The sequence below is a fragment of the Oncorhynchus kisutch genome, linkage group LG6 (assembly GCF_002021735.2).
Source record: "Oncorhynchus kisutch isolate 150728-3 linkage group LG6, Okis_V2, whole genome shotgun sequence".
Taxonomy (NCBI): Eukaryota; Metazoa; Chordata; class Actinopteri; order Salmoniformes; family Salmonidae; genus Oncorhynchus; species Oncorhynchus kisutch.
In genome coordinates this window covers 82,906,563-82,919,583 of record NC_034179.2, presented here as the reverse complement: position 1 = coordinate 82,919,583, position 13,021 = coordinate 82,906,563, and the positions used below count along the sequence as shown (strand labels likewise).

The 13,021-nt window shown below is 45.9% G+C and overlaps 1 protein-coding gene across 1 annotated transcript in view; it reads right to left on the bottom strand.

Moving 5' to 3' along the window:
• Positions 1-5,171, bottom strand: part of LOC109880756 (acid-sensing ion channel 2) — a 427,245-nt gene extending 422,074 nt beyond the window's left edge. Inside the window, exons 1-2 of the mRNA XM_031827988.1 lie at positions 4,839-5,171; positions 3,553-4,173 (exon numbers count right to left, since the gene is read on the bottom strand). Coding sequence (XP_031683848.1) covers positions 3,553-4,128 — 576 coding nt within the window. The 5' untranslated portion in view covers positions 4,129-4,173; positions 4,839-5,171. The remainder of the gene's footprint in view (positions 1-3,552; positions 4,174-4,838) is intronic.
• Between the last annotated feature and the right edge of the window lie 7,850 nt (positions 5,172-13,021).

The following is a 13,021-nucleotide window of genomic DNA, read 5'->3' as shown; positions in this document are numbered from 1 at the left end:
AACTGGCCAACAACAACTGTAACTGGCCAACAAGAGATGTAACTGGCCAACTAGAGCTGTATGAGGACAAGAGCAGTAACTGGGTAACAAGAGCTGTAGCTGGGTAACAAGAGCTGTAGCTGGGTAACAAGAGCTGTAACTGGGCAACAACAGCTGTAACTGGGTAACAAGAGCTGTAGCTGGCCAACAAGAGATGTAACTGGCCAACTAGAGCTGTATGAGGACAAGAGCAGTAACTGGGTAACAAGAGCTGTAGCTGGGTAACAAGAGCTGTAGCTGGGTAACAAGAGCTGTAACTGGGCAACAACAGCTGTAACTGGGTAACAAGAGCTGTAGCTGGGCCACAAGAGCTGTAACTGGCCAACTAGACCTGTACGTGGACAAGAGCAGTAACTGGTCAACAAGAGCTGTTACTGGTCAACAAGAGCTGTCCCTGGGCAACTAGAGATATCCCTGGGCAACTAGAGATGTACGTGGACAAGAGCTGTAACTGGGCAACAACAGCTGTAACTGGGCAACAACATCTGTAACTGGCCAACTAGAGCTGTATGTGGACAAGAGCAGTAACTGGGCAACAAGAGCTGTATCTGGGCAACAACAGCTGTAACTGGCCAACAACAGCTGTAACTGGCCAACAAGAGATGTAACTGGTCAACTAGAGCTATATGTGGACAAGAGCAGTAACTGGGCAACAACAGCTGTAACTGGCCAACAACAGCTGTAACTGGCCAACAAGAGATGTAACTGGCCAACAACAGCTGTAACTGGCCAACAAGAGATGTAACTGGTCAACAAGAGATGTAACTGGCCAACAAGAGATGTAACTGGCCAACAACAGCTGTAACTGGCCAACAAGAGATGTAACTGGCCAACTAGAGCTGTATGTGGACAAGAGCAGTAACTGGGCAACAAGAGCTGTATCTGGGCAACAACAGCTGTAACTGGGCAACAACAGCTGTAACTGGCCAACAAGAGATGTAACTGGCCAACAACAGCTGTAACTGGCCAACAAGAGATGTAACTGGCCAACTAGAGCTGTATGTGGACAAGAGCAGTAACTGGGCAACAACAGCTGTAACTGGGCAACAACAGCTGTAACTGGCCAACAACAGCTGTAACTGGCCAACAAGAGATGTAACTGGCCAACAAGAGTTGTATGTGGACAAGAGCAGTAACTGGGCAACAAGAGTTGTAACTGGGCAACAACAGCTGTAACTGGGCAACAACAGCTGTAACTGGCCAACAAGAGATGTAACTGGCCAACAAGAGATGTAACTGGCCAACAAGAGATGTATGTGGACAAGAGCAGTAACTGGGCAACAACAGCTGTAACTGGGCAACAACAGCTGTAACTGGCCAACAACAGCTGTAACTGGCCAACAAGAGCTCTTACTGGTCAACAAGAGCTGTCCCTGGGCAACTAGAGATGTCCCTGGGAAACTAGAGATGTCCCTGGGCAACTAGAGATGTCCCTGGGCAACTAGAGATGTACGTGGACAAGAGCTGTAACTGGGCAACAACAGCTGTAACTGGCCAACAAGAGATGTAACTGGCCAACTAGAGCTGTATGTGGACAAGAGCAGTAACTGGGCAACAACAGCTGTAACTGGGCAACAACATCTGTAACTGGCCAACAAGAGATGTAACTGGCCAACAAGAGATGTAACTGGTCAACTAGAGCTGTATGTGGACAAGAGCAGTAACTGGGCAACAAGAGCTGTAACTGGGCAACAACAGCTGTAACTGGGCAGCAAGAGATGTAACTGGCCAACTAGAGCTGTATGTGAACAAGAGCAGTAACTGGGCAACAACAGCTGTAACTGGGCAACAACAGCTGTAACTGGCCAACAACAGCTGTAACTGGCCAACAAGAGCTCTTACTGGTCAACAAGAGCTGTCCCTGGGCAACTAGAGATGTCCCTGGGAAACTAGAGATGTCCCTGGGCAACTAGAGATGTCCCTGGGCAACTAGAGATGTACGTGGACAAGAGCTGTAACTGGGCAACAACAGCTGTAACTGGCCAACAAGAGATGTAACTGGCCAACTAGAGCTGTATGTGGACAAGAGCAGTAACTGGGCAACAACAGCTGTAACTGGGCAACAACATCTGTAACTGGCCAACAAGAGATGTAACTGGCCAACAAGAGATGTAACTGGTCAACTAGAGCTGTATGTGGACAAGAGCAGTAACTGGGCAACAAGAGCTGTAACTGGGCAACAACAGCTGTAACTGGGCAGCAAGAGATGTAACTGGCCAACTAGAGCTGTATGTGAACAAGAGCAGTAACTGGGCAACAAGAGCTGTAACTGGCCAACAACAGCTGTAACTGGCCAACAAGAGATGTAACTGGCCAACAAGAGATGTAACTGGCCAACTAGAGCTGTATGTGGACAAGAGCAGTAACTGGGCAACAAGAGTTGTAACTGGGCAACAACAGCTGTAACTGGGCAACAACAGCTGTAACTGGCCAACAAGAGATGTAACTGGCCAACAAGAGATGTATGTGTACAAGAGCAGTAACTGGGCAACAAGAGCTATAACTGGGCAACAACAGCTGTAACTGGGCAACAACAGCTGTAACTGGCGAACAACAGCTGTAACTGGCCAACAACAGCTGTAACTGGCCAACAACAGCTGTAACTGGCCAACAACAGCTGTAACTGGCCAACTAGAGATGCAACTGGTCAACAAGAGATGTAACTGGCCAACAACATCTGTAACTGGCCAACAACAACTGTAACTGGCCAACAAGAGATGTAACTGGCCAACTAGAGCTGTATGAGGACAAGAGCAGTAACTGGGTAACAAGAGCTGTAGCTGGGTAACAAGAGCTGTAGCTGGGTAACAAGAGCTGTAACTGGGCAACAACAGCTGTAACTGGGTAACAAGAGCTGAGGCTGGCCAACAAGAGATGTAACTGGCCAACTAGAGCTGTATGAGGACAAGAGCAGTAACTGGGTAACAAGAGCTGTAGCTGGGTAACAAGAGCTGTAACTGGGCAACAACAGCTGTAACTGGGTAACAAGAGCTGTAGCTGGGTAACAAGAGCTGTAGCTGGGTAACAAAAGCTGTCATTCCATGAAATCTGAAATGATATCACGTGTTCAGCCCAAAGACAAACTACATATTCCATATTTATGGGGACTATCAAGAGACCTGTGCAACAGACAGTCAAAACCCCAAGAGCTATCCTATGGATGAAATAAAGAAAACAGTAGCAGGACAGCTGCAGAGTGTGTGATTACAGTACACAATCACTACAAAACAACCTGTAGATGGAAGTACAAAAATATCAAGAGAAATACACAGCAGGGGACCCAGTGCACAGTAGCATCGGAGGAAACAGCATCAGCCACCAACATACATCAAGTCAACTCAGAGAGAGAAAACCTCTACCGGTCTTTGAAAACTTGTAGACCATATCACAGAACACACATTAACACTTGACAGACAAAGCCTTCTGAGTGAGAGACTCAACTGCGCTGCAGTAGCAGCAGATCTGACCCGTGCCAGACCTGAGCAAAGACAGGGAGACTATGAGTAGACTTACGATTTTGAAGTCTTTGTGGCTGCACTCCTGGCCTTGGTATCGGCAGTAGAGCATCATCTCCTTAAGGTCGTGGCCCACCCTCTCGGTGAACTCACGCATGCTGAAGGGCTTGGGCCTGTAGGCGGTGAAGTTGGCCTTGTCTGTGAGGAAGGCCAGGACGTGGGGTTCGGCCAGCTGGGGCTCAGGGATCCTCAGGTGGACGTCCAGCAGGGCCAGCAGCTCCCCAGCGTGGTACAGGTCATTGCGGGACAGGCGGCTGAAGCGGTAGGCGTTGAGGTTGCACACGGTGACGGCAGGGAACACCAAGCTGCCCGACATCACGGCATCCACGCTCGTCACATGGGGGTAGGAGAGGAAGTAGGCCAGGCGCTCGGCACTCTCCAGGGCCAGGAGGGCCAGGGAGGCCAGCAGAGCGGCGGCCCAGAGCAGGCGGCGAGGTGTTGGCCGGCCGTAGGGGAAGATGAAGCGCAGGCCGTGGAGCGTGCTGGTGTGGGAGAAGGCCTGCCAGGAGGACGGGTGCAGACTGGAGCTCTCATGGCTCCCCTCACTGCCACAACTCTCCTTTAGGTCCATCATGACCCCTCCGGTCCCACAGACAAGGACACCCCAATACACAGACACCTACACATACACAGAGAGAGAGAGAGAAAGAATGAGAGAGAGAGAGAAAGAAAGAATGAGAGAGAGAGACAATGCAATGAGAGCCCTGAACTACCACCTAGAAAAGGAACACATAATCACACGTTCAGTTCACACAGAGAAAGAGAAAAATGGGAGAGGGTGAGTGTCTCAAACAAACACACCTGCAGCACAGAAAGAGTGACAAACACAGAGACACAGAGCAAAATAAAGTAACCCAGAAAGTCAAGCCAAAGACAGACCTACAGACAGAGAGAGAAGAAGAGCAGGAGGCAGAGATCTTCACAACCCCCAAGTCCTTACTCCAGATAGAAAAGAGAGCGTGAAGAATAGAAAGATGCACCCCCAGGGCATCCCTTCCTTCCGCGCCTCCACTCTTTCTCTGTCCCTAGTTACTCTGGATGCCAGCCTCTCTGTGCCTGAAACCTCCCCCCTCCACTCCTCCAATATCCCCCCGCCCTCTCTCCTTCTCTCAGTGACCGTTTTCGTTGTCAGGATCCCAGAAGTAAGTCCACTGTGACACAGAGTGAGAGAGTCATTTAAGCCACGAGCCAATCAAAGCCATCTCTGTGTATTCAGTGTCCCCACTTCACACACACACTCAACTCTCTGGATCTCCCTGTGCGACTAATGTCAAGCCTAAGCACCTCTTGTTCAGCCTAGTGAGATGGCATCCAGTCTGTGTGCGAGTGTGTGTGAGTCTGAGAGTGTGTGTGCACGTGAGAGAGAAAGGGAGAGAAGGGGAGAGAGAGGAGGAAGGATAGAGCCGCTGATGATCAGCGCCGCCAGTTTGTCGCGCATGCCGATCCAAAGTCCTCCTGTTCTCCTCTGGCCAGACGCATCCGCTGATTCCGCTCTCCCTCCGCTTCCCAGCTCATCCATGGAGCCAGTGAACAACAGTGGAGCCAGAAGAGACGCACACGCTTACACAAGCTCGCGCAGAGAGAGAGAGAGCGAGAGAGAGAGAGGATAGAGCACACACAAACACACTCCTCCTCTCCACAGTGAAGTCTCTTATTGAATCTGCTTCTGTTTTTCTTTCCCTCTTGCTCTCATTTTTCTTTTCCGCCCGCCTGTTTTCATATCACCCATCTCACCCCTAACCGACTGACGGATGGATGCAGGACGCAGATTGTCAGGGAGACGGATGGTTAGGGAAAGGTGGAGGAGAGAGATCACGCATGAGGAGTGGTGGAGAGGGATGGTTAGGGAAAGGTGGAGGAGAGAGAGATCACGCATGAGGAGTGGTGGAGAGGGATGGAGAGAGACAGAAGGAGGGGGGGGGGCAATGACAGGGGAAGCAGGAGAAAGACAGAAAGTCTCCACTCCCCCACTGATAACAAACACTGCATTTTGTGCCCAGCAGGCAAGGACTGCACAGAGATATCACACAGAGAGAAGTAATGCAGACATAACCCCAAATGTGTTCTGTGTATCCCTGTGTATGTGTGTTAGCGTGAGTGAGATATATCACAAAGAGTCTGTATGAGAGAACTTGTGTGTTGAAGCTACACTTGACCCAGAGATATGTAACAGTGTGTCGGTAGAGGGGGTGGCAGGGGTATAGCGTGGAGAGAGCAGGGCTACATGTGCCAAGTAATACAAGGAGACAAGGGGAGACCGAGGGGGACTGAGAAGAGAAAGGAGTGTGGCTATGTGTGCAAAAAGAGAAGAGACAATCGAGGGAGAGGAAGAGCATAGTAAATGGAGAGGGCTACAAATTTGATGAAATAGAAACAGACATGAAGTTAGGAGCGGTAAGAGCATGTATGTGGCTAGCCAATAAGAAGATAATTATAAACTGGTTGGTTCGAGTCCTGAATGCTGATTGGCTGACAGCCGTGGTATATTAGAGCATATACCACAGGTATGACAAAACTTTTATTTGTACTGCTCTAATTACGTTGGAAACTAGATTATAATAGCAATAAGGAACCTCAGGTTTTTTTTGTATATGGCCAATATACCATGGCTAAGGGCTGTATCCAGGCACTCCACGTTGTATCGTGAATAAGAACAGCCCTTAGCTGTGGTATATTGGCCATATACGACACCCCCTCAGGCCTTATTTCTTAAATATAGTCCTCTACACAGGGCCGGTTCCAGGCATAAGCAACATAAGCAGATTTTGGGAACTCAGTTGGTGTCTCAACTGACTGATGAGAATCAGAATGGTAAAAGTTTAAAAGTCATGCATCATCAGTTTCTCTCTTGTTTTGTCAGTCACTGACAGTCACACAATTAGCAATGTGAGCTAACAATTTTTACATTTTAATGTCCAGAGTGACTTACAGTTAGTGCATTCACATTAAGATAGCTAGGTGGGACAACCACATATCACAGTCATAGTAAGTACAGTTTTTTCTCAATAAAGTAGCTGTCAGAAAAGTCAGAGCTTGTGAGGGGGAAAAAAAGTCAAGTGCGAGTGGTAGTTCATCAATGTTTTTGTTGTTGTTGTTGATGTTTTCAGAAGATGGGCAGGGAATCTGCTGTCCTAGGATGGGCAGGGAATCTGCTGTCCTAGGATGGGCAGGGAATCTGCTGTCCTAGGATGGGCAGGGAATCTGCTGTCCTAGCTTCAGGGGAAGCTGGTTCCACTATTGGGGTGACAGGACAGAGGGGAGCTTGGACTGGGCTAAGGGGGAGCTGCCCTACCACAGGGGTGGGAGGTCCAAGAGACCAGAGGTGACAGAACAGAGTACAACGGGTTGGAGTGTAGGGTTTGAGCATAAGCCTGAAGGTAGGGAGGGGCAGTTACTCTAGTTGCTCCGTAGGCAAGTACCATGGTCTTCAAATGGAAGCTTCATATGGAAGCCAGTGGAGAGTGTGAAGGAACGGGGTGACATGGGATAACTTTTTAGATTGGTAAGTTAGTCTAGTCAGTTATCATGTCCAAATATTGACCGGGCACGCATCCCAGGGGCCTTGACCTTCAGGGGACCCTCATTGATTTTGTTAGTCACGTTCACTTAGATATTATTAACATGGCATAAGTCATGATAAGTCAAAATGTGTAGAACTGCAGAAAACTTGCATTAAAACGGCAACATTTTCTCTAGACCCCATGGCAAAATGTGTAGAACTGCAGAAAACTTGCATTAAAACGGCAACATTTTCTCTAGGCCCCATGGAAAAATGTGTAGAACTGCAGGAAACTTGCATTAAAACGGCAACATTTTCTCTAGGTCCCATGGCAAAATGTGTAGAACTGCAGGAAACTTGCATTAAAATGGCAACATTTTCTCTAGGCCCCATGGCAAAATGTGTAGAACTGCAGAAAACTTGCATTAAAACGGCAACATTTTCTCTAGGTCCCATGGCAAAATGTGTAGAACTGCAGGAAACTTGCATTAAAACGGCAACATTTTCTCTAGGTCCCATGGCAAAATGTGTAGAACTGCAGGAAACTTGCATTAAAACGGCAACATTTTCTCTAGGTCCCATGGCAAAATGTGTAGAACTGCAGGAAATGTACTTTAAAACATACATTTCTCTCTCCATCGTCAAGAGGGGGGCCACTGAAATGTTTTGCGTTGGGGACCTAACCAAATCTTGCTTAGGACCCCCGAATGCAATGTAACATTCACTGTTTTAATATCTACATGTTCCTGTTGCCCTCCCACTAAACTAACTAGCCTACTGCGTACATGATCACTATATGGGTGGACAAGGAAGCATTCAATTATCTTTATCTCGAAATCAATAGTCTGTTCAAATATATAGGCTAGGCTATAAAATGTGAGAGAGCATGGCAAAACTGGCCAACCCCTGAATGCTACAGCAGCAGCATGGGTTGTGAACAATATAGTTGGCGCCAGAGCTCATTTTGACCAATGGGTCGGCAATTTAGAAATCCATTGGCTGTAGGATAGACTTTTGCTTTTCATTTCTGAACAGAAAAATGAGGACTTGCTTGGACACCACCCCAGGCCTGAATTAGCCCAGGTTGACTAGATTTGGTTTGTAAATCTGGGAATGAGGCAGCAGTCATTTAGACAGAGATATTAGAGACACACTTAGCATATTATATACTAATAAAAGCCGAAGGCGTTTTATCCAAATTAACGTCTATAGAGACTTACCCAAAAGTTGTGATTGTGGTGTGCTTGTTCCAAATTCCTTCCAGCTCTTAACTCTTTCCCTATTGAGACTAAACTTTGCATCCCTCTTTCTTTTTAAACCCAACACCGTTTTTTTAATATACATTCATCGTCAACTGTGGGACCACCACGGTTGAGACATGTAAAGTAGATATGTCAACAAGTAAAGTAGATATGCCGGCTCAAGCTCTTTAGGGCTATGCAGCGAAAGTGGTTTGGCCCGTGGCAAATGATGGGTTTACACACTTGAACCACAAATGACGGGTTTACACACTTGAACCACAAATGACAGGGGAAGTTACTGTAGTCATAATCTTCGCCTGAACACAGCATCCTTGAACAACACAACTTGCATGCCTGTGTGATTCATTCTCTTTTATGGTAAATTTGAGTTATATTATCCATATAATAGGCTACCACTAGGACTTTCTTTTGCCTATTCGGAAGATTGACCTACCTTTGCGCTTGTGCTTTGATGATCGATCCTTGCGTGGAGCATAAAGTGAGTCAAATTATTTATCAGTAGTCGGTCCCATCACCCCTTGCTTCATTCCAACCATTTCATGCGGATAAATTACCTGACGTTTGATGGAAACATGACATTCCAGTACAATTTTAGAAATGCCAACAGACAATGTTCGTTCATGTTGGGATCTTTTTGTTTCGGGAAAATTAATTATGCGAATAATGTCGGTGGAAGCGCCTTTATGAGCAAATGTTGATATAATAACTATCATATAATTATATAACTTAGAGTGACGTGATGATACACTATATATACAAAAGTATGTGGACACCCCTTCAAATGAGTGGATTCGGCTATTTCAGCCACACCGTTGCTGAAAGGTGTATAAAATCGAAAACAGCCATGCAATCTCCATAGACAAACATTGGCAGTAGAATGACCTTACTGAAGAGCTCAGTGACTTTCAACATGGCACTGTCATAGGACGCTACCTTTCCAACAAGTCCATTCATCAAATTTCTGTCCTGCTAGAGCTGCCCCTGTAAGTGCTGTTACTGTGAAGTGGCAACGGAGCAACAACGGCTCAGCTGCAAAGTGACAGACCACACAACAAGACCGGCGAGTGTTGAAGCACATAGAAATCGTCTGTCCTCAGTTGCAGCACTCACTACCGAGTTCCAAACTGCCTCTGGAAGCAACATCAGCACAATAACTGTTCATGAAATGGGTTTCCATTGCCGAGCAGCCGCACATAAGCCTAAGATCACCATACACATGCCAAGCGTCGGCTGGAGTGGAGTAAAGCTTACCACAATTGGACTCTGGAGCAGTGGAAACACGTTCTCTGGAGTGATGAATAACGCTTCACCATCTAGCAGTCCAAAACACAAATCTGGGTGAACACTACCTGCCCGAAATGCATAGTGCCAACTGTAAAGTTTGGTGGATGAGGAATAATGCTCTGGGGCTGTTTTTCATGGTTCGGGCTAGGCCCCTTAGTTCCAGTGAAGGGAAATCTTAACGCTACAGCATACAATGACATTCTAGATGATTCTGTGCTTCCAACTTTGTGGCAACAGTTTGGGGAAGGACCTATCCTGTTTCAGCATGACAATGCCCACATGCATAAAGCAAAACGGTTTGTCGACATTGGTTTGGCAGAACTTGACTGGACTGCATAGAGCCTTGACCTCAACCCCATCAAACAGCTTTAGAATGAATTGGAACTCCGACTGCGAGCCAGGCCTTATCGCCCGACCTCACTAATGCTGTTGTGGCTGAATAGAAGCAAGTGCCCGCAGCAGTGTTTCAGCTGATGTAACTGTGGGTTTGCACAACTAAAGAACTTCTGCACAAACTGTCAGAAACCGTCTCAGGGAAGCTCATCTGCGTGCTCGTCGTCCTCACCAGGGTCTTGACCAGACTGCAGTTTGGCTTCGTAACCGACTTCAGTGGGCAAATGCTCGCCTTCGATGGCCACTGGCACGCTGGAGAAGTGTGCTCTACACAGATGAATCCCGGTTAACTGTACCGGGCAGATGGCAGACATGTGGGCGAGCAGTTTGCTGATGTCAATGTTGTTGAGTGCAGCATAGTGGTGGTGGGGTTATGGTATGGGTAGGCATAAGCTATGGACAAGTAACACAATTGCATTTTATCAATGGCAATTTCACGTGACGAGATCCTGAGACCCATTGTCGTGCTGCCATTCATCCACCACCATCACCTCATGTTTCAGCATGATAATGCACGGCCCCTTGTCGCAAGGATCTGTACACAATTATTGGAATCTGAAAATGTCCCAGTTCTTCCATAGCCTGCATACTCACCAGACATGTCACCCATCGAGCATTTTTGGGATGCTCTGGATCAACGTGTACAGCGGCGTGTTCCAGTTCACACCAATATTCAGCAACTCCGCACAGCCATTGAAGAAGAGTGGGACAACATTTCACAAGCCACAATCAACAGCCTGATCAACTCTATGTGAAGGAGATGTGTCATGTTGTATGAGGCAATTGATGGTCACAACAGGCACTGACTGGTTTTCTGATACACACCCCTTCCTTTTGTTTTTAAAGGTATCTGTGACCAACAGATGCATATCTGTATTCCCAGTCATGTGAAATCCATAGATTAGAGCCTAATTAATTTACTTCGATTGACTGAATTCCGTATATGAACTGAAACTCAGTAAAATATTTTAAATGATTGAATGTTGTATTTATATTTTTGTTCAGTGTAAAAATGTAAGTCTGCGAGCACTTGAGATACACACACAGCCTGACACACGAAGTGACACAAATATCAGTGGCGGACTAGCCATCTGGAATTTCAGGCAAATGCCAGTTGGGCTGGTCCATATATAGCCCAGTGGGCCTGTTTGACTGTGCAAAATGATCATTCTCTTGCTAATACTGGGGGCCTCAAGGTGTGTTAACAATGCCATGGCCAATTTCTGGTCCCAGTATCAGTCAATCACATTTCTCTCAAATTAAATTTGCAGTGGTACCAAACAGCTGTGGGGTTGCTGGCTCCTTAACGACTTAATTAAGCAAATCTCCCCTTTCCCATTGAAGTAATGAGCATAGTTTTAAAGGGATTAGCCGTCTCCTGGGTAGGAGATAAGTCTTTATTATTTACCACCTTTTCTGTACTTAGCAAATGCTATCCATCCTGAGTGGATTCCTTTTTCTCCATTTAGCCAACTACCAGGGATATTCTACAGGATGCAGCAGTAGTTTCCTTACCCAAAGGCATATACTAATGCAATTACATAAAACCAACCACTCAGCCAGGATATTGTAGTCTTCCTACAGAATGCATTGTTAGATTTGCACTGCATAATAGAATTAATTTCATCCTCTTGCAGCTGTCTAACTTCTCACACTGGAAAGCGTGGACATCTACCTGAGGGTGTTCATAACCTGCCAATTTAGTGATGAAAATATATTAAAAAGTTACTATCACACTATAATTTCACTCCCAAGTATCAATTTATAAATTTATTTGCTAGGTTGCGTTAGCTAGAGCTAGTCGGCTGTACCGGCGCTAGAACTTCTGTATTTTTCATCCTATAGCTTAGCTTGTTCTCCATCTTCTTTTTAAATAGTGAGCCGTCGTGTTTTCATGACTTTTATTTCCCAGACTGATCAACACTTTTCTCATGGCTCTCTCTCATCTCTCTGCAGCAGATGTGGCAATATGTTTAGAACACCGAATCGCAATATCCAATCACAATATATATATATATATAGAGAGAGAGAATTGTGTGAATTGCAATATATATTGTATCAGGAGGTCCCTGGCACTTCTCAGCCCTACCTGCCATGGAATGTGACGTACTCTGTCATCCATTTTCACTCAGAAGTCAGTGGATAAGTCCCTAAACCTCTGAGTTCTGTTATTCATGTGAATCACAATCATGATGAGTCACCCTGCAAATTACAGAAAGTTAACTTCCTTTTCCACCAGAGATAAAAGGCCTCCTCTACCCCAGGGTTTGAGTGAAAAGAAAACGACCACAGGGGAGAGTATTGTGTTGACATTTTATCAAATAATTAATGAAAGAGTCACTGATACGCTTGTGGAGAATGAACAAGTAAGTTAATTACTCTTTCATAACATAATGGCTTATGAAAAATAATAAGCTCTTAGATGAAGATAATTAGGGAGTATTAAACATGGGGAGTGTAAGGGAGTAGGAGAGTGGCACTGGTTCAATACTACAGCAGAGAAAGGGGGGTTTTGAAGTTAAAAGGCGGATGTTTCAGCCAATATTAGATATATATCTATATACAGTGCCGTGCGAAAGTATTCAGCCCCCTTGAACTTTGCGACCTTTTGCCACATTTCAGGCTTCAAACATAAAGATATAAAACTGTATTTTTTTGTGAAGAATCAACAAGTGGGACACAATCATGAAGTGGAACGACATTTATTGGATATTTCAAACTTTTTTAACAAATCAAAAACTGAAAAATTGGGCGTGCAAAATTATTCAGCCCCCTTAAGTTAATACTTTGTAGCGCCACCTTTTGCTGCGATTACAGCTGTAAGTCGCTTGGGGTATGTCTCTATCAGTTTTGCACATCGAGAGACTGAAATTTTTTCCCATTCCTCCTTGCAAAACAGCTCGAGCTCAGTGAGGTTGGATGGAGAGCATTTGTGAACAGCAGTTTTCAGTTCTTTCCACAGATTCTCGATTGGATTCAGGTCTAGTTCAAGGCGAAGCCACTCCTGCATTGTCTTGGCTGCGTACTTA